General features: G+C 40.0%; 1 protein-coding gene across 10 annotated transcripts in view; it reads left to right on the forward strand.

Annotated features, from left to right (window-relative positions):
• Window positions 1-20169, forward strand: part of Adamts20 (ADAM metallopeptidase with thrombospondin type 1 motif 20) — a 118844-nt gene that overhangs the window by 37181 nt on the left and 61494 nt on the right. For 5 of the 10 annotated variants that reach the window (XR_005880033.1, XR_005880034.1, XM_040753924.1 and 2 more), the window contains exons 8-17: window positions 2346-2451; window positions 4113-4259; window positions 6624-6765; window positions 8573-8677; window positions 9839-9984; window positions 10999-11180; window positions 11279-11415; window positions 13564-13681; window positions 16866-16961; window positions 19996-20162. Coding sequence is in view for 6 of the 10 variants with exons in the window: in XM_040753924.1 (XP_040609858.1) it covers window positions 2346-2451; window positions 4113-4259; window positions 6624-6765; window positions 8573-8677; window positions 9839-9984; window positions 10999-11180; window positions 11279-11415; window positions 13564-13681; window positions 16866-16961; window positions 19996-20162 (1346 nt within the window). In the remaining 4 variants the exon portion in view is untranslated. Of the gene's footprint in view, window positions 1-2345; window positions 2452-4112; window positions 4260-6623; window positions 6766-8572; window positions 8695-9838; window positions 9985-10998; window positions 11181-11278; window positions 11416-13563; window positions 13682-16865; window positions 20163-20169 lie in introns of those variants that run through there. The other 5 variants (XR_005880035.1, XM_040753929.1, XM_040753928.1 and 2 more) reach the window with 5 other exon arrangements.

Below are 20169 nucleotides of genomic sequence, written 5' to 3' on the forward strand. Positions count from 1 at the left end.
GGATTGTACTCTGTTTAGTTATAGGTCTTTTTTATATTTATTTTTGTGTTACCCGTGTGAATGTTTTGTCTTCATGTATGTATGTGCACCACATGTATTCTTGGTTCCCACAGAGGTCAGAAGAGGGCTTCAGATCCCCTAGAGCTGAAGTTAAAGATGGCTATAAGCTGCCATGTGGGGCCTGGAATTGAATCCAATTCCTCTGCATGAGCGGCAGGTGCTCTAAACCATTGAGCCATCCCTCTAGCCCCAGCTATAAAATTTTTAATGGTGTGTACGTATGTACAAATTTGACGTGTATTAGTGCTTTTCCTGTATGCACGTCTCTGCATTACACACATGCCTGGTGCCCGTAGGAATCAAAAGATGATGTTGCATCCCCTGGAACTGGGTTTTCAGATCATTGTAACTCACTGTGTAAGTGCTAGGAATTGAACTGAAGTCCTTTGGAAGAGCAGACAGTGCTCTTAGCTGCTGCACCAGCGCTCCAGTTTGTGTCTTTTATCCTAACACTGGTGACCTTGATAAAATTGGCTCGTGCTCCCTTCTATCTTGGATAGCTTTGTGAGATCTCAGAATCACCTTGAGTGAATCTAGGCACAAAGTATCTGCCAGCTGCTTGGACCACAGTGCTAACCATTTGCTTAAGATTTTGTTGGCATGTATTTGTGGCCTTGTAGGGCAATTTTGTGGCTAATTTTCTGATCATATAAAACACAAATGCTAACAAGCAAAGCGTTCATTTTAGAATGTGCACTTTTAAAGATGAAACATGAAGTCAGGTGGTGAGGGAGTCAGTATCGCATTCCAAATCTCTGCTCAGATCTGCAGATGAGTCTGTGGGAACTCAGCTGTCAGCAGCTTGTTACTGCCTGTGAGGACTAGGACAGAAGAGCATTCGTAAGAAGTTTACCATTCACCTGTTCTGACAAAGGAGAAAAGCACTGTAAAATGGATTATATGTTTATTTATGTATCTATAAATGCATTATAAAATACACTATAAATTGATTAGAAGCATACATGTGAGAGTGTGGATTTAAGCTTAAGGGTTTCTTTACTTGTATCGATTCAAAAGAAAGGTTGTCTGGGGAAGACTTTGCCCAAGCAAGGCCTCTTGGCATGAGAGCCACAAAGAGGGGAAATCTCCCCTTGGCTAATGAACATCTCAGGCTTAGATTTCTGAATTGAACTTTCATTTCTTTAAATGTACAACAAAACTTTATGATGGTTTAGAAATCCACCTCCATGCTAGGATGATGTCCAGATTTTTAACTTTTGTGAATAAAAGGATGCCTAGGAGAAGGAGGAAGAAGAAGAGGAGGAGGAGAAGTAAGCACAGTGACAGACAGAATCCTGTTTGTTCAGTACTTATTCTTAAATATGTAGTGAGAAGTTGATGTTGCGAGATATTTCATAAGACTAAAGCTGTCCTGTGAAAAGAATCCTCACAGGCAAGTAGATCAATTTACAAGTAAGTGTTAAGGGGTGTAATTAGCAGAAACAGTAGTATCAACTTACATTTAAAACCCCCAAATCTAACCTCAGTAGTGGGGATGGAGTTGGGATTATTATTTTGAATGATTTTCATGAAATGTCTCGCCCTTTCATCTCAGAGGACTCTATCAGCTGGAATTGTCATTATTGGTGATGTCCAGCTAGGTCCCACCACTTTCATCTCAGAGGACTCTATCAGCTGGAATTGTCATTATTGGTGATGTCCAGCTAGGTCCCACCACTTTCATCTTTCCTCAGCATGTTTGCTTCATGTCACTCTTTGCATGGGAGAGAGAAGATTATTATATAAAACTACTTCCTGTTGCCCAAATAGTCAGGGATTACTGAGTGACTGCAGTGACCCTTCTATCACAGCCACGTCTTGTTTTAGGTGGCATGTACTAAATGGCAAGCAATGTCAGACACTTACACGTCCCTTGTGTAATTATGCGTTGTTTGAGTATATGTCTATTCCAAACTTTACTGCAGCTCTCGATGTCTTCTTGGTTTGTCTACTGGCTGGAACTCTTTGTCTTTCATATTACCCACGCTAGACAGTTCTGTTTTCCCTCTCCCTATGTTTGCAGAAGACTATTTGCTCATCCAAAAGTTAAAAACAAGAACCAGAAAAGCAAAAATACCAAACCAAACCAAAAAAAAAAACATTTCAACGCAAACTATTCAGTATGTTCTTTTATCTTTTGGCTTTAAATATTCGTTCAGTATTAACAGACAATTCTGCATTTATTTTCAAGTCATAATGCCACCTCTAGTGCTTTCTATTTGGTTTTACATTGTGATTTTGGTGTACCTTCCATTTTGATGAGGTATGTGTGCGTCATTTTTTAGGCTTAGCGGAGTTAGGCACCCTGTGTGATCCCTTGAGGAGCTGCTCCATTAGTGAAGAGAATGGGCTGAGTGCTGCCTTCACCATCGCCCACGAGCTCGGGCACGTGTGAGTACCTTCCCATACTCGAAGGATGTGCCTTCTGGTTGCAGTCATTCAACTGTGAGCACCTGTATTCCATTGTCTAATAGTACAGTAGGATTTTCCCCCTTGATCCTTGAAAGGCTAGCTTTGTGGGCTTTGTGGTCTGTGTTAGGTCAGACAGGTTGCACAGACCAACAGACTAATCAAAGAACTAGAGCGTGGGGATTCTTTTATTTCACTTACTGTACCAGCTTGAACGCCAAGTACCTCTGGCCTTTATTCCTTGTTATCCTATTTATACCAGGTACCACCCTCTGCCATTTTCTGGTGGGGGGGGCTGCAAGAGCTCCTGCTTCAGGAGAGCTCCCCAACAATACTTGAAATATCAACTGGAATCTTGTTCTTATTGCTTAGAGCCCTAGCATAGGATGTGGTCCATGGGATTTCTTATCCATGAGATGATTGTTTTTAGAGTATTCCCACAACAATTTGGGGTTCTCTTATCCCTGTTTTATGAAAACTCTGTTGGGGTCCTGTGCTTTAAGAACTGAAGTCATGATTTCCCATGACATGCTCAGAGTTCCCATGAAGAATCATCTTCTGAGAAATAATTGAGACTAGAGTTGCCTCTCAGTTTGACCACATTTCTTCCTGCTCATTGCATTAGAATATCTGTAGACAGTAATTTGAAATGGGGTAACTTAATTAGCAGGCTCCACTTCAATTCCTTTTAATTGTCCAGCTCATGGTCACCAGCATTTGTATATAAAGTGGGACAGGGAACTGAGGCAGCATGGGGGAGACTTACAGATTGTTGATATATTGCAGTGGTGCCTCAGAAACACTTTTGCTGGTTTCCAAAGTTGCTAATTAGTATAACTTGCAGGGAGTATTGGAGGCTGCTAACCAGTGTACAGTGCACGGAATATTGGAAACTGATAACTAGTATACTATTCAGGGAGTACTGGAAACTGCTAACTAGTACACTATGCAGGTGGTATTGAGTACCTGTACAGGGAATGCTATGCCGATGGCCTTCTATCTGAGGAACCTCAGTGTTCTGTAATCTGGGTAAATAGTAAGGGTGATTTCCATCCAAATTTGAGTCTGTGAAACCCAACATACAGTCTCTTACTGACCTGCTAGTTTTTTACTTGCTGCTCTCACTGTCAATATTTGGGTGCCCTTGGTGCATGTTTTTATTTTGGTCTGTTGACTGTCACTTATGATGGGCCAGAAGCCCCAGGCTTCTGCTGACATGTGGTTGATATGTAGAAAGACATTGGGGATTAAAGTCTTTGCATACTGCAGCCCTAGTCAGCGGCCTAGGATTTAGTGTGGTGGCACCTTGCCTAACATGTGCACACCCATATACTCAGTGTCCCGGTTGAAGCATGCAAGCATTTTTGTGTGAATCTTATGCTCATATCCTGGGTAGATGAGACAATTTCCAAATATTTTTGTCTTTAGACCTTGATGACAAATAAGCATGATGTGAGACTAATCCAAAACACAACCTAGTATTTATCAGAAACCATGGCTGCAAGCATGCTGTTTCACCTTATATAACTTGATATAACTAGAATTATCTGTATTTTACACTGTACAGTTGTAGAAATACAAGGCAGCTGACATTAATGTTGTAGACATTTTCGATAGTCTTAAGGGTTTGCTTTCACTTTCAGGTTTAATGTTCCTCATGATGACAGCTATAAATGTAAAGAAGCTGGGATTAAGCACCAGTATCACGTGATGGCCCCAACACTTAATTATCACACGAGTCCTTGGACGTGGTCAGCTTGTAGTCAGAAGCACATAACGGAGTTTCTAGAGTAAGACTGCATTTCTGTTCCTGTAGTTGATACGGAGTCACTTTCTAAATCATCCTATTTCCAGTTGCATGTTCTTTTAGAGTGGTTGAAGAGAGGGCTAGGTTTTCATTATTAGTATACAAATAAATGTTCTAAAACAAGAAGTTGTAGGATAACAAGGTGGGTCAGCGGGGGAAAAGTTACTTGCCTGATGACCGTAGTTCGATTCCTGGAACCCCATGGTGGAGAGAGAAAACAGAAGCAAGCAAATTGTCTTCTTGGCCCCAAAATTTGTGCTGTGGCATATACACTCACCATGCAATGAATGAATGCATAAAGGATTTTAACTTTATGTGTATTGGTGGAGCTGTTGTGAGTTGCCATGTGGGTGCTGGGGGTTGAACCCAGGTCCTGTAGAAGAACAGTCACTGCTCTCAACTGCCCGGCCATCTCTCCAGCCCGAATGCATAAAGGATTTTAAAAATAAGAATATATATGTATTCATATACATGTATATATACATATATATAATTTCCCTTGAGACATTTTTATATAAATTTTTATTTAACTTAGAAACAATCTTATTTTACATACCAATCCCAGTTCCCTCCCTCCCATCCTCCCATGCCTCCCACCGAACCCCCATCCAACCCTCCCATCCATTCCCCAGGGAGGGTGAGGACTTCCATGGAGGATCATCAAAGTTTGCCATGTCATTGGAGCAGGGCCTAGGCCCTCCTCTGTGTGACTAGGCTGAGAGAGTATCCCTCCATGGGGAATGGGCTCCCAAAGCCCATTTTTGCACTAGGGATAAATACTGGTTCCATTGCCAGAGGCCCCATAGACAGCCTAGGCTTTCTAACTGACCCCCATGTTCAGGGGGCCTGGTTAAGTCTTATGCTGGTTCCCTAGCTGTCAGACTGGGGTCCATGAGCTCCCACTTGCTCAGGGCAGCTTTTCTGTGGGTTTCTCCAGCATGGTCTTGACCCCTTTGCTCATCACTCCTCCCTCTCAAACAACTGGATTTCAGGAGTTCAGCTCAGTGCTTAGCTGTGAGTCTCAGCTTCTGCTTCCATCAGCTATTGGATGAAAGCTCTAGGGTGGCTCACTTGAGAAATTTTGATTATAGTTCAGGCATATAGGTATGTGTCTTGCCTTTTTATTTGGACATTTTCTTGTGTTGGAAACTGTTTCTGGGGTGACTTGATGGTAATCGGATCATCCTCATGAACCCTTTATTTTTTTTCAGAGGTGACTAGGTAATATTTTGAGAGGTATTTGAGTGACAGAAGTCTAAGGGGCCCCTTCAAGATGAGAATAGCTGAAGTCAAAAGAAACCTGCTCCTGCAGCCACAGAGATGGAGTCTGTAGTCCACGGTGTTCTTTTGAGGCTCTTTGTAGCGTTGAGAAGAGGCAGGTCTGCCAGTTTTCTTTGCTTCCCAGTTTCTTTCCCCCAAATCATGTCTCCACCGTGGTCTCTAAGATTTATCAGGCTCCTTCCATGAAATATTTGTGCACCAGTCCTTCTCAATGTTTTTAATAGTTTATGTTCTCATCTTAACATCATTGGTATTTCGCAGTTACCTCTCTTGCTGGAAATGATGGATGGAATTAGAACCATGCTTTAGAGTAGGCACTCATACACGAGCCACTGACTTACATTTGGCCGTCATTGAGCAATGTGTGACTGTATTCTAATACAAGCTATGAGATAGATGCCACCCTTCTCAATGTATGAAGGATGAGACCTGTCTTAGGTAGGTTGAAGAATGTGTTCACAACCACATTTCCTGGATCATGAGGGAACTTAAATGTAAGCAGCAAGAACCTGGAGCCAGGGAGCTAACTCCTTTCTTACTCCTGAAAAGCCCCTTACAGTGGAGGAAGAATGCAAGTTTTTGAAATGCCCTTTTGTTGTTGTTGTCATTGTTGTGGCTGTTTAGAGCAAGGAACATGATATACCTTTATTTTCACTTGTCGACAGTTCCGACGATACATTTGAAGCTAGCAGGCACTAAAAGTGTGGTGCTAATTATACTATGATAACCTGTCACTAAACAGTACTCTTTTGCAGTGCTGGAGACGGAGTCCAGGTTCTAACCCGTAGATGCTCTACCATTGAGCTATATTCCCATTCCCTGCCCCATGCCACTGTAGCTTCTGGGTGCGAGTGAGGATTCAGTGCAAACAGGCACAGTTAAAACTCCTCTGCAAACTGATACTGTCACTATGTATAAGACTTTTGCTTTGCTGGTGTGGCTACATTTTTTTTAATAATGAGAAGGTGTGAACATTGTCTTTGAAAGCAAGTAACTGCAGAAAGGTGATAGAGACACTAATGCAAGTGCAGTGTATTCACATTGTCCTATTCTGTGTCTGGTTCAGCACTGGCCACGGAGAATGCCTCCTTGACAAACCAAATGGAAGAATCTATGACCTGTCTCCACAGCTCCCCGGCTCAGTGTACGACGTGAACAAACAGTGTGAGCTTATGTTTGGTCCTGGATCACAAGTGTGTCCCTATTTGGTAAGAAAATCTTTATCTTTTTGTTTGAAAACTACCTGAAAGTTAAAGCAAGAATGCGTTGCAAAATGCTCATTTATTCTTGAATGAGAGGGGAATCAAATGGTGTTTCATAGAAAGGGCCTAAACTAAGGAGGAAGCAAAGCTAGTACAGAGGATTTTCTATGTGTCTGGTACTATGCTAGGCTCTTCCAAATTGTCCTTGTTAACTCTCACAGATTCCTGTGAAGTGTTCCTATTTGGAAGATATATCCCCACCATAGCTATATAATACAAAATTTAAAAAAATTGAAATGCTTATTTGGGGGAGAAGAGGTTAAAATGTTGGTGCTTTCGTATTGAATTGTTTTAAGGATATCACAAATTCGGTGTTTTTTAAAAAGATATAAAGAGCGTGTGTCTTTTTAAACATGTATTTTATTTTTAATTATGTGTTTGTATGGGTGTCTGTGGGACTATGTGTGAGTGCAGTCTCCACAGAGACCAGAGGAGATTGTTAGATGCCCTGGAGCTGGAGATACAGGAGGTTATGAACTGCCTGGTGTGGGTGCTGGGAACTGAACTCAAATCCACTGAAAGAGCAGTAATTGTTCTTAATCACTGAGCCATCTCTCCAGCCTTCATGTCTATTATACATACGTAAATGGAAAAGAATTATATTTGTGATGTATGTCCAATTTTAATCAAAGTATTCTTCACAATTTATTTTGGGAATTTTTCAGTGCTCACACATTTAACTTTCCATGGAAATAAATCATCATAACGCTTGTATCGGCTCTATCGTCATGGTTTCTTTGTTTTGTGTTTTTGTTTTTGTCAAGACAGGGTATAACTGTGTAACAGCCTTGGCTGTCCTGTAACTCACTCTGTAGATCATACTGGCCTCCAGAGATCTGTCTGCCTCTACCTTCTGAGTCCTGGAATAAAAGGTGTACTTCACTTCTACCCAGTGTAATTTTTTTAAATGTTGAATGCATGTCTCACTTTTCTAAGCAGAATGGACATTACATTTTCTTCACTTCTTTTCACAACTTCTGCCAAGCTGTTTCTACCCTAACAGAGTATGAGGACCTCTGGGACCAGGAATACAGACTTAATTTACTTAAATAAATGTGTACATGTTGAGAGCCCCACTCTGAAATGCTCCAAATCTGAAACTTATTGAATGCCAGCGGGATGGCATAGATGGTCAGTCTGCCAGTTTCAGATTCGGAATCAGTCTGGAATACTTTAAATGGTGAATATAAGGACCATTTACCTTAGTATTTCACTGTCATGGCTGCATTTCTTCTGAACTGGTTTGGATGCTGTATAAACTTTTCATTTTACTAGAGAAAAAAGAGGGATTATCTTGGGCATAGCTCCTATGACTCTGAGTTTTCTTTCTTGTGAAAACTTTAGAGCCATTTGTTCAGACGCTGTAAGTGTGCACTATACGTCACAGACTAGGAAACATTGGTACTTTTCACAGTATCCCCATGCACATGACTCACACACTCTGCCATCGCACCAGGCGAGGAGCCTGTGAGTAAAGTTCAGCAACAAAAAGCCCCCAGAAAGAAAGGAAGCTCATTCATATAATTGAATATTTCCACTTCTGCTCATCCCTCTTACTATTCAATACACGTGAAATTTCCAATTGTTTTCAAAGAATGCCCTCTTTTCACCTGAAAATCTGACTAGACCTTGATATTTGCCGATCAAGTCTAGCTTCAGCCATGAGCCAGGAAGCAGCTCAGATGGGTTTGTAACACATAGACCGGCTTTGGATGTTGGTACCTGCTCTAGCCTGCCTGTTGTTTCTCTACAGAAACAGTGCCGGCGCCTATGGTGCACCAGTGCCGAAGGTGTCCACAAGGGCTGTCGCACCCAGCACATGCCGCTGGCGGACGGGACGAGCTGTGGTCCTGGGATGGTAGGTTTTCTCAAAGGGTGAGTCTTGTATCCAGAGTGTCTGGAATGATCCTCCGCTCTGCATTTTGGCATTTTTCATGATTTGCTGTCAACTGTTGCCTAGCTGGTTGAGTCGATTTCATTGCTGTGTATGTGGGATATAGTATGCTACCAATGGAATTACATTCTAATTTTAACTTTGTTCCAATAGCTAGTAGATGGGCTTTAAGTTATATATAGCTATATAAGTAATTACACGGGCATACATATTGTATTTTTATTATTAAAATAAATTCAGACCTCAGAATGCTCATATGTCAGCAGGCCCCCAATTACATAGATGTTTTCATTGCATATGTTTGCTTCCATAAACTTTAATTGAACATAATTGAATTTGTTAAATGGTTTTCTTAACTCTTTATTGGTTCTAAACATATTAAAATACCTTTTACCCATAATTGAAGCAGGTTGTAGTACAATTTGGGTGTGAGGCAGTGTGGGTAGCTCTAGCTTTGTTCTTTTTCAGAATTGCTTTTGTTGTTTGTGGTCTTCAGTAATTCCGTATGAATTCTTCGATTGTTTTTCTCTAGTTCTGTAAAGAATAATATGTGAGTTTTGATGAGAATCACATTAATATGTAGATTATTTGTCCTAACATAGCCATTTTCATGATATTCATTTTACCAGTCTAGTGGCATGGAAGGTCTTTCCATTGTCTAGTGCCTTCCCTGACTTCCTTCTTCGAAATCCTCACACTTCTCATTGTAGGGATTTTTCATCTCCTCAGTTAGGTTTTGTGTGTGTGTGTGTGTGTGTGTGTGTGTGTGTGTGTGTGTGTGTGTGTGTGATGACCACTCCATTATGATAAACACTGTTTTGGGAGCTAGTATTAATAGGATAGTTTCCATCTTAATCTTAAATATTCCTTCCCTCTCCAGTGAGAGCCTAAATTTCAAAAGCAAGAGAAATATTACGTTCTTTTTGCATTCCACCAATCTTAGGTACTCAGGAAATAGGGACTACTTATTCCAAGCTGGTATTAAATGGAGCCTCACTTCTGAATAATGCTTGCTTTACATAATTTACAGCTCTTGCTTTTCTTTGTGCTGCTGTTACAATTACCATGATGTTTAAACTAAATATACACAAGCCATTTCTATTTGTGTGCTTATTGTGTTCATAGCATTGCCACCGTGGGCTGTGTGTGACCAGAGACATGGAGACCCGTCCTGTGGATGGCGAATGGGGACCCTGGGGACCCTACAGCTCTTGTTCGAGAACATGTGGAGGTGGAATTAAAAGCACAACCAGGCTCTGTGATCGCCCCGAGTATGTCTTTTTATTCACTGTAAATTAAGATTATCTCAAGGACCCAAAAGTAAAAGTCAATTTCGTTAACTTCTGAGACCAGAGGTCAGTCTGCCAGTTTGAGATTCGGAATCAGTCTGGAATACTTTAAAGCATACTGCTTTATACCTTTGTAGATTTGGACTAAAAAGAAAAACTAGTTTAAATTTTACAATTTCAACAGAAACAGATGTTCTCTCCATACTCTTTGTTTTCTGCTTCAGTGTGAATTTAAGTAATTGTGAATGGTGATTCTATAACACCATCTTCATTTTACTGTGTTCCAAACGAAAGACCCTAGATCCCTCCTCTTGTGTGTTGGCTCTGCTCTACAGTGTTGTTCAGTTGCTAGTCTTTTATTCTTCTGTAATCTGATGCACCTCCTTTCCCTCCTGTGCTCCTGTTGTGGATGCCTCACTTAGCCAAGTAAGTGCTGAATTGTCATCTCTCCTCATCCAACTCAAAAGCATGCTAAGAATCCAGAAAGATTTTACATATTTCTAGTTTATATCTAACCATTCACAAGCTAGGTGTCACTCTGATTAATTGTATCAGTGAGCATTTTTAATGCACAGGAACTCAGGACACACTGAATAAATCTTATAGTTCATTGGAATTTGGGGCTAAGTAAATTATACATAATTTTTACCTTGAAAACCTCTAGGGTTTATTACGAAGAATAAATTGAAACAGTGGCAAGTATATATATGTTTATTTTAAAACAAAGTCCCACAATTAGTTCTTGTTAATCTTGTCAGAGTTGAGACTCATTTCTGGTGTCCAAGTCTCAGGTCTGCTTTCTAGGGAGTGCTATTTTTTATGCTTCATTTGCCAGAAAACTGCTTTAAATCCCTTTGTATATTTCTACTTTAACATATAATGTGAAAAGAGCGTCAGTGGCCTTTCTGGTCCTAGAGGAAAATGGGTTAGTTGTAGAAGTAGATGACAACAGTAATGTTTTACTGATGCACTTTAAAATGTAATGAATTTGACTAGGCCAAGAAACGGAGGAAGGTACTGTGTGGGCCGCAGGATGAAATTTCGATCATGTAACACTGATTCATGTCCAAAAGGCAAGCGAGACTTTCGTGAAAAGCAGTGCTCTGACTTTGATGGTAAACATTTCAACATCAACGGCCTCCCCCCTAATGTGAGGTGGCTTCCGAAGTACAGCGGGAGTAAGTAAACGCCATTGCTTTGATAGGGAAATGTTGTGCCATATAGAAATTTGGAACCTCGTTGTTCTGCACCCAAAATATGATTCTTCTTTTTGCAGTTGCCATAAAAGATCGCTGTAAGCTCTATTGCCGGGTCGCTGGGACAACCAGTTTCTACCAGCTGAAGGACAGAGTGGCTGATGGCACACCATGTGGGACTGAAACTAATGACATCTGTGTCCAGGGCCTTTGTCGGGTAAGTAAACCCTGTGTTTTCTATTGAAGAATGATGCGTTTCTTCTATTTCTGTAACCAATGTTTTCTCTGTTCCTTCAGAGAATGTTCTTACAAATGCCGATAAAGTCATCTTTGATATCATGCTACTCTAGGACTATGGTTAACTTTGTTATGAAGCAGTTTTTTGTGTTGTCATGGTATGCACCTGTATCCTAGTACTCAGGAGGCTGAGGCTAGTCAGCCTGGTCTAGGTAGTTGGGTCCTGCTTCAGAAATAAAACATAAAATGCATAAGATGGCTGATTTTGTTCTGCCAATTGTATTTAGAGTCACCATGAAGATGGGATCACCAAAATGATCTCCAGAGTGGAAAAGTGCTTTACTACTTTAGATGTGACCTTGCAGGGTGACATGTAACTCATATCTCCTCCCTCTGTCTAGCCCTGTGTCTCCTATTTCTCCTGTTCAACCAGCGGTGGTTGAGTACCTGCTCAGAGTTGGATCCTGTCCATGTCAATGATATGATTCTAGCAGTGTGAGGAGCACAGGAAGATATTTGATGTGTCCTTTTCATCTGAGCTCCTTAGAGATTCAGATATTATTCTGAAGTAGAAGAATCATTGATATTTGCTTTGCACTTTCTGAGTTTTTAGAATGACCTTGATCAGAGGAAGATGGCAGGCAGGTGGACTACTTAGCAGGCTTCTCAGTAAATGGAAGAGGCATGCATGGAAATGCAAATGCAGGTGGTTGGTGGTCTTAAGAATGAAAATGGAGTCAGAGTATTGGAATATCGAATGCTGTCTAAACAGTAAATCACTACTGTGAGGCCATTTCTTTGGTTGAAGGGTAACTTAATGTAGCTAATTTTATCTCCCTATAGCCAACTATTTGTTGCCTAGGTGATATTAGCCTGCACCCAAAGGCCTTGGAAATAGTTTACGTTGTATGAAAAGATTACTCTGTGGTCTCAAAACCATGTGCGGTATTTAAACAAGCAACATAGCCAAATGAAATAAATCAAAGTATGTCAAAGGTGATCTGAATATCAAGATGCATTCAATGCTCATAAAAATATGTGGGTAAGACTTAGTCATGAAACATTTGCCTTATGTATCAAAAAAACACATATTGCAAAGAGATGAGATGGCTCCATCGGCAAAGTGTTTGTTGCCAAGCCTGGTAATGTGAGTTCAGTCCCTGGAGCCCACATGCTGGGAGGAGAGAACTATCGCCCACTGGGTATACTCTAGTACACACACCCTGTCCCATCATCCCGCTACATAAGTAAGCCAACGTTAAGAAACAATCCACATCGTGTATGAACTTTGCTCTTTGGGTCACTCAGTTTAGAAGTCTAGTCCACAAAACTAAAGGTCATGCCATGTTCAGAGAGTGCTTGTGGGGAAAGGACCTGTACTTTGAATATCTAGAAAAACTCTTTAGTAGACACTTACGCTGCTGATTAATCTGGGGGAAGTTCACTCGAGCATTTATTTGAAACAGGCTTTATTTCCAGTGTTCTAAGGCCATGTCAATTTTTTTTAAAGAAATGTAAGCAACATCTTTTTTGAGTATTCTAATGTGTTGCCAGTCCTAATGTATCTGTTTGAATTATTTTTCTCTAAAGGTTTTCTTTTTAAAAAAAATGAATGTTTTACCTGCATATATATGTGTGTGTGTATGTATGTATGTGTTTATGTGTGTATGTGTTTATGTGTGTGTGTATGTATACTGTATGCATACATTGCCTGAGGAAGCCAGAGCTGGAAATGTTTGTGGGTGCCGGGAGTTGAACCCAGGTCCTTTGGGAGAGTAGCCAGTGTGCTTGCCTGCTGAGTCATCTCTCCAGCACTAAGTTATGGTTTTCAAATGACTGTGGAATATAGGGATCATTGTCTGTCCCAATGCAGAACTCAAGTTATTACCTGAGGATATTAATTCAGAAAATTCTGTAAACCCTTTGAAACACTCTTCTTTTTACACTCTGTGAACACAGTTCACATATTCCTGCCCATCTGGTTTAGTAGACACTCAGAGAAGCTCCTGTTGCACCAAAGCCCTGCTAATTGAAATAGTTTTTTTGATGAGAACCTTGTACACTTGAGAGAGCTGTGCACATAATTTGTCCCTTTGATGATATGAATCATGATGGTTGTGTTTTGAAGCAAGCTGGCTGTGATCATGTGTTAAACTCCAAGGCCAAGAGAGACAAATGTGGAGTGTGTGGTGGAGATGACTCTTCGTGCCAGACCCTGGCAGGTGTCTTCAACAGTGCACATTATGGTAAGCTGTGTGTGCTTGCCTCCAGTTTCCCTGTGTATCCCAGCCGGTGCTTTGGTGTATAATAGAGGTACAGCAGTAACGCTTTGTCATAGCCCGTGTCCTCTGTATCCTCAGCTCAGAATGATTGCCAATGAAAAAAGTTCACATGTAAACAAACTAAGTCTTGAGTCAGGTATGGTATTTGAATGAATGAATTCGCCTGCCCAACACAAAGCTGAGTCTATGTTTTGCTGTCAGTGTTTTTGAGATGTGGTCCAATGTATCCCAGACTGGCCTGGCACTTATGACCTCCCAGCCTTGACTTCTCAAGTGCTGAGATTCTAGGCATGCACCATGCCCAGCTCATGCTGTGCTGGTGCCAAGAGCTCTGTACCAACTGAGACCATTCCCAACCCTAAAAAATTTTTTAATAACAAATCAGATGCATTAATGAAAATCAAACAGTAAACCCAGTAGTATTTGACCATATTGTGCAGATACTCTCCAAATTTTGGAGACCTTTTAACGATGTTCCTGTACATGAGAATGTGTGTATTTATGACTTTTTCTGTGAAACTTACTTTTAATTATTTTTAACATTTGAAATTCTCCCCAGCCCTAGCCCTGCAAGCAGATACCTGGTCTATGTGTTGTGTTTGTTTTTAATGCTATATTGAAAATGTTGACTGAAAGCAAAGGGAGAAATTGTTAAATTAAATATTGGTTCATAATTTTGCCACCCCTTTACCCCTTTGATTTCCAGAGTAGCGTGTGCAATACAGTTTCAATGGATACTGGGCTATGCTTTCAACTTTATTTGAAATTGTTTTTGAGACCACCACAGACATTTTCAGTTCTAAAATGCTCTCAGAAAATAGTTTCTCTTTTAATAATGATACAAGCAGACCCTTAAAACTTTCCTTGTACAATGAAAAACTTATTTCTTACAGTGTTATTTTTCAACATTGAATTGTGTTCATATGTTTGACGTTATGATGCTACTGGTAATAATTCGGATGAAAGGGTATGCCTCAAGACTCAATTTTTATATTTTAATCTATGTGAGAAGCACAGAGCATTTCATATTCTAATGTACTGGAGATGGTCATGTATGTTACCAGCATGCTCTTTTTCTCTTGGTTATTGAAGGTTTCATGAGAGCTACATACTCAGATCCCCTTCCATAACCACTTACACATGTTTGTGATAGACTGTGGTGACTAAAAATATTCCACAGCATAAAACCCCATACATTAAATTAGAAATGAATACTTAACCTGGTAAAAACTGAGTTGTGACTAGTGCCTGTGCAGATCATTTGCAGGGTGGGGATAACATTTAACCACATCTGCCCCCTGGTGGCTACCTTCATTCTGGCATCTTCTTGGTGCTTTACACTTGTTCTCATGAGGGTACTGGAGTCTCATGGAAGAAGTTGTGGGGCTGCTTTATGGTGAGAGCTGTCTGGGTTAAAATTAATCTTGGAAATTATAAGCTGTAGGATACATAGAGTAGTTGTCAAGCTGTCACTTTTATGCTAAAGTTGTGACACGTGAAAGAGTAAGTCAGGCTGCTCCAAAAGCCTACAGGCTATCTGGCACCATCATCTTATTAATGTAACATTGGAATAGTATTGTGGTGATATATTGTTTATGATTTATTAAAGCTTTACTGAGGATTCAGAAAGCAAAGTCAGCCTCAAGTTATAGAGATCAGGCAGCGGTGGCACACATCTTTAATCCCAGGACCCAGGAGACAAAGCAGATGGATTTCTCTGAGCCCAAAGCCACCCAGGGCTACAAGAGATTGAATCAATCTGAAAGAGTAACAGAGCTCACGGCTTTAATCCCAGCACTTGAAAGTTACAGGAGCAGGGTCTTCAGTAGTCAACCTCAGGAGTCTCTAGCCACATTGAGGAGAGCATAGCAGTCAGAGTAAATCTGAGAAGCAGTAAAATCAGGAGCAGTTTGAGGATCGGCCCTTTGGTCTGAGATGAAGTAGAGGTGAGAGCTAGTGGCTGGCTGCTTTGCTTTTCTGATCTTCAGCTTGAGGCTTGAACCCCAATATCAGTTTCTGAGTCTTTTATTTTTGTGCTACACAATATTTTCAAAATTAATGCCTAAGAAAAATTACAACTTTTATTCATCTACTAAACTGAGGGAATTAACTACAGCAACAACAAAAGGACATGGAAAATCCTGTAGTAACGTCTCCAAAAGATACTTAACTCTGAGCTTTCCCTAGGGGATTTAGACAGCTATGTGAGTGTTTTTTAGGACTAGTGTTAGGAAAAGTTTTTTCTTCTTATTTAATGCATATACTGCATTTCCTCTTCAGATAGTGTCAGTATTGCATCATTTGGTTCAATAAACTAGAGATATTACTTTCATTCTACTCAAATAAAGTTTTTACTTTATTTGTAGCAGATGTTGGTAGACTTTTAAAAGTAATGTAAAATTTGGGTGTAAATATGGAGATTCTAGTTTGAGGCACAAACTAAAAACTTAAGAAAAATTAATTTTCTGTTATTGTTTCTCAATAATAAAATTTGTTGCCACTCAGTCTTCTTAAACATATCATATCAGTAACCAATTATACTAAGAGTCCTAGATTTGTGAATAGCACTAGAAATCCTGGATTATAAGTATGTGGGCTCAAGGTAAACTTTCTATATTCAGAATTTCAGAAGTAGTAAAAATAATTAGGAGATGTTGGACTTTAAGACTCTCGAGGTTGGAGCTGAAGAGATGGCTTAGAAACACTTGCTGCTCTTACAGAAGACCCCAGTTCATTTATCAGCACACACATCAGCTGACTCACAACTGCCTTAACTCCAGCTCCAGATATATGAAACCCTCTTCTGGTCTCTGCAGACAACTCCCCATACTCACATGGACACAAACATACACAATAATAACCCTCCCGCTCACACAGACACAAACATATACAATAATAAAAAGAAAATCGTAAGAGGAAACTGAATCTTGAGATCTGTGTGTTTGGAAGGTTGCCTTCATCTCAATCTTGCTTAGTGTGTTAAGGTGTAGATTCAGATGGGGAAAAACCCAAACCATTTAATCACATTTTAAAGGCTAGGAAGAAATGATAAGTGTGGCTATGCCATTCCAATCTCACAGCTACTTGGTAACAGTTGATGGAATATCTGTGTTTTATAAATTTTTACATATGCAAAACTATATTGCAGGTTACAATGTCGTTGTAAAGATTCCCGCAGGGGCAACAAACATTGAAATTCTTCAGCACAGCTATTCTGGAAGACCCGAAGATGACAACTACCTTGGTAAACAAATGTAGTAAACAGCAGCAGATGTGTGGTTTGTGTGTAATTTCTTGGAGGTCTGTGGTTGATATAGCTCTTTCTACACCTGTAGACATATGTTTTTCTTAAGCATCACAAAATAAATCTTTTTAAAAGGAAATAATGGAAAAATTTGGTTTTTGGTTTCCATTATAATATTTTAGGTAACCAAAGTTTTGCATTCAATTAAAGTTGTATGAATATTCAGAATAAAATTCTCTTCTCTCTAATGCTCATTCTAGCACTCTTCAGCTTTCCTTAACTTTTTTTACAACGTAGCAAAAGTGCTTAAATACTGTTTTATTTAAAGTTCTTCTATAAATACCTAGTTTCATATTTTTGAGATACTACTGAATATGGTCATTGTGTGTTTCAAGAGTATAGACATTTTTTGTTATCTTTTTAAAAAATAACTTCCAGAGTTGGAGAATTTTGCTTAGAAGGAAATATGGAAAGGGTATTTACAAAAATTTTTCTCCCCATAGTGAGCCAATTCCTGAATTATCTAATTCCTCAAAACTGGTGATGTGAGCTGATAAGGCAACCTGTCTGTTTCGAATTAATGTGATTTAAATATCGTCCTATGTAACTAATACAACTTGCAACATGACTTTTTTTTTATGAACAGTTTGTCTCAGAAAGTATAGGTAGCATTATAGAGTCGAAAGTACAGAGGCTAGCCCTTCAGTAGGTTCAGGATTTCTTTGATGTGAAAATTTAGACTTTTACAACAACAAACCAGCTGGACTTGTCTGCACAAGTGTGTATGCTAAATTCCAGGGAACTGTTCACTTGAGAATGCTTGATTTCATGCTGTGTCACTTCCATTGCAATGAATGGAAAACATTTCCCAAAGGGAATTGAAAGCAAATGTCTTGCTTTTCTGTCCTGTTGTATTTAGCTGGTATTATTTTTCTCCTACTTAAACATATTGCCTTGGTTTGCAGCCAGAGATGTGTGCTGCTAAAATGTAGATAAAGAATTAACCTGGCTGGCACATCTTCCTGGGAATGGTCCATGGTTTCTTCCCAAGTTAAAAAATTAGAAATGTTCTAACAAAGAAACTACTGTGTACACAGTAATGTGGAAACTTGAGTCTAACTTATATTGAGAAAAAAAATAAACACACAAGTCCCTGGAAGTTTTTTTTTAAAGAATTTATTGCTTGAGCATTTCATATCACCCAAAGTCTCTTACATAGGCCTGTGGGCATTGTGGACATTAGAGAAAGTTCATGTCCTTACACAGAGGAGTTTCTGTTCCACAGGACAAATGTCGAGCTTGATTTGCTCTTTAATCTGTAAGGTTGCTTCACGCTGTCAGCATCAGTAAACTGTGTCCTTTGGACCAGGTTCTCAGGGCGCCAACTCCATATTTTCTTCAAGATTCCTTTTAAGGTCTCACGGAAACGTTAACACAAGTGAAAAACATACTTGGTTAATACACAGTTTTATTATTATAACACACAGATTGTAGCAGGGTGCTGAGAATTAAGTGTAAGTAGGCCAATCTTGTATGATTTAGGTACCTCTACAAACACTTTCCAGAGCTGATTGTGGCTAATTGCCTGTTTGGATACAAAGTTTCATTGGCTCTAGTGAATAGTTGAAGAGACTGGTGCAGAGGCTTGTGGGAGATCACATAGCAATCAATGAGAGCACCTTAACTACCGCACTGCTGCCTGCTACAGATTTCATGCAACTCTGTGTATAGTCATTTATATACTATATACATGTACAGGTATGTAACAGGACCAGAATACTAATATAGTCTATATAATAAGTATATATTCTAATCCTGTTTCATATCTGTATATGTGTATAGTATACAAATGAATATATACAAATCTACATGTATGACAGGCCTCTTACTTTTGCTGTGATAAAATACCGGACACAAGAAATTAAAGAGAAACGACTCTATTTTGGCTCATATTTTATGGGTATATCCCATCATGAAGAGAAGGTTCTGGCAATAGGAACTCGAGGAAGCTGTGACCTTCCAGCCACAGTCAGAAGGCAGAAATGATGATTGTTCGTGTCCAGCTAGCAGACTTTTTATGCAGACTGTATCATCCTAGCCCCAGGAATGCTGCTGCTTAGTGTTAGGGAATTCTAAACTCAGTAAATCTGATCACGATGACTTTTTGCAGGCATGGCTTCTAGCTTGCCTATTCCAGATGGTCCCTCTTGGGAAGCTGGCCTTCCATGTGATTATAGATATGATCAAGTTGATAATATTAATGATCACTGGGTTCAATCCTTTCCAGTAAGAAAGAGAATTAAAAGGGGTATGAACCAAAAGGAAGATAGGGATGTTATTTTGAAAACAGTCACAAATGGTCATCAAGACCCTCTTTATGAACAGCTATGACATTTCTGTGAGGAATGGTGTACACCACTAGCGTTTTAAGATACCGTTCTGATCTCAACTCAGTGGTCACACAGATGGCCTTGGTTAAACAGGCCACAAAACCAACCCAAAAGTCATGAATAGGGGCAAAGGAGTTGTAGGGGGAGTGGGAGAGGGTAGGGTTGGGAGAGCAGAAGTGGGGAGAGTGAGCTGCATGCCTTGTACCCATGTATGAAACTGTCAAAGGGCTAACTTAATTTAGAAATGTAAGGCTTTGCACATTTGTTTCAAATTAAGCATGAATGGAATTCAGATGGGCTGTTCTTTGCTCTGTCTCATTGATGACTGGATGGTGGGGTGCTCTGGGTGCTGGTTCCTCTTGCTTCTCTCCCTGTGTGTCCTTTCCGTTTCGTGCCTCTGAGGAGGTTCTGGAATACAGCAGGGTGGGGTGAAACTGTCTCCATACATTTGGCTGCTGTGTTGAAGTTTGCTGACTTGCAGATTAGAGACCACGGTGCAATAAAGTAGTTTGTTTCTTTAGCATCGATTTTATATTTACTTTCTTTAGATTCGGGAAAGAGCTTGAATTCAGGAGCAAAGGAAGTTAACTCCATCCTGTTTGCTGAATGTACCGTTTCATGAGCTGCCTTGTGTTGTTTTACAGCGTTATCTGACACTCAGGGGAACTTCCTTCTGAATGGAAATTTCGTTGTAAGTATGGCAAAGAAAGAAATCAACATCCAGGGAGCTATCTTTGAATACAGTGGATCAAACAACTCCATTGAAAGAATAAATAGCACTGACCGGCTGGACAAAGAGCTTGTTCTGCAGGTAAGGG

This window comes from Mesocricetus auratus, unplaced genomic scaffold (assembly GCF_017639785.1).
Source record: "Mesocricetus auratus isolate SY011 unplaced genomic scaffold, BCM_Maur_2.0 Super-Scaffold_100010, whole genome shotgun sequence".
NCBI classification, from domain to species: Eukaryota; Metazoa; Chordata; class Mammalia; order Rodentia; family Cricetidae; genus Mesocricetus; species Mesocricetus auratus.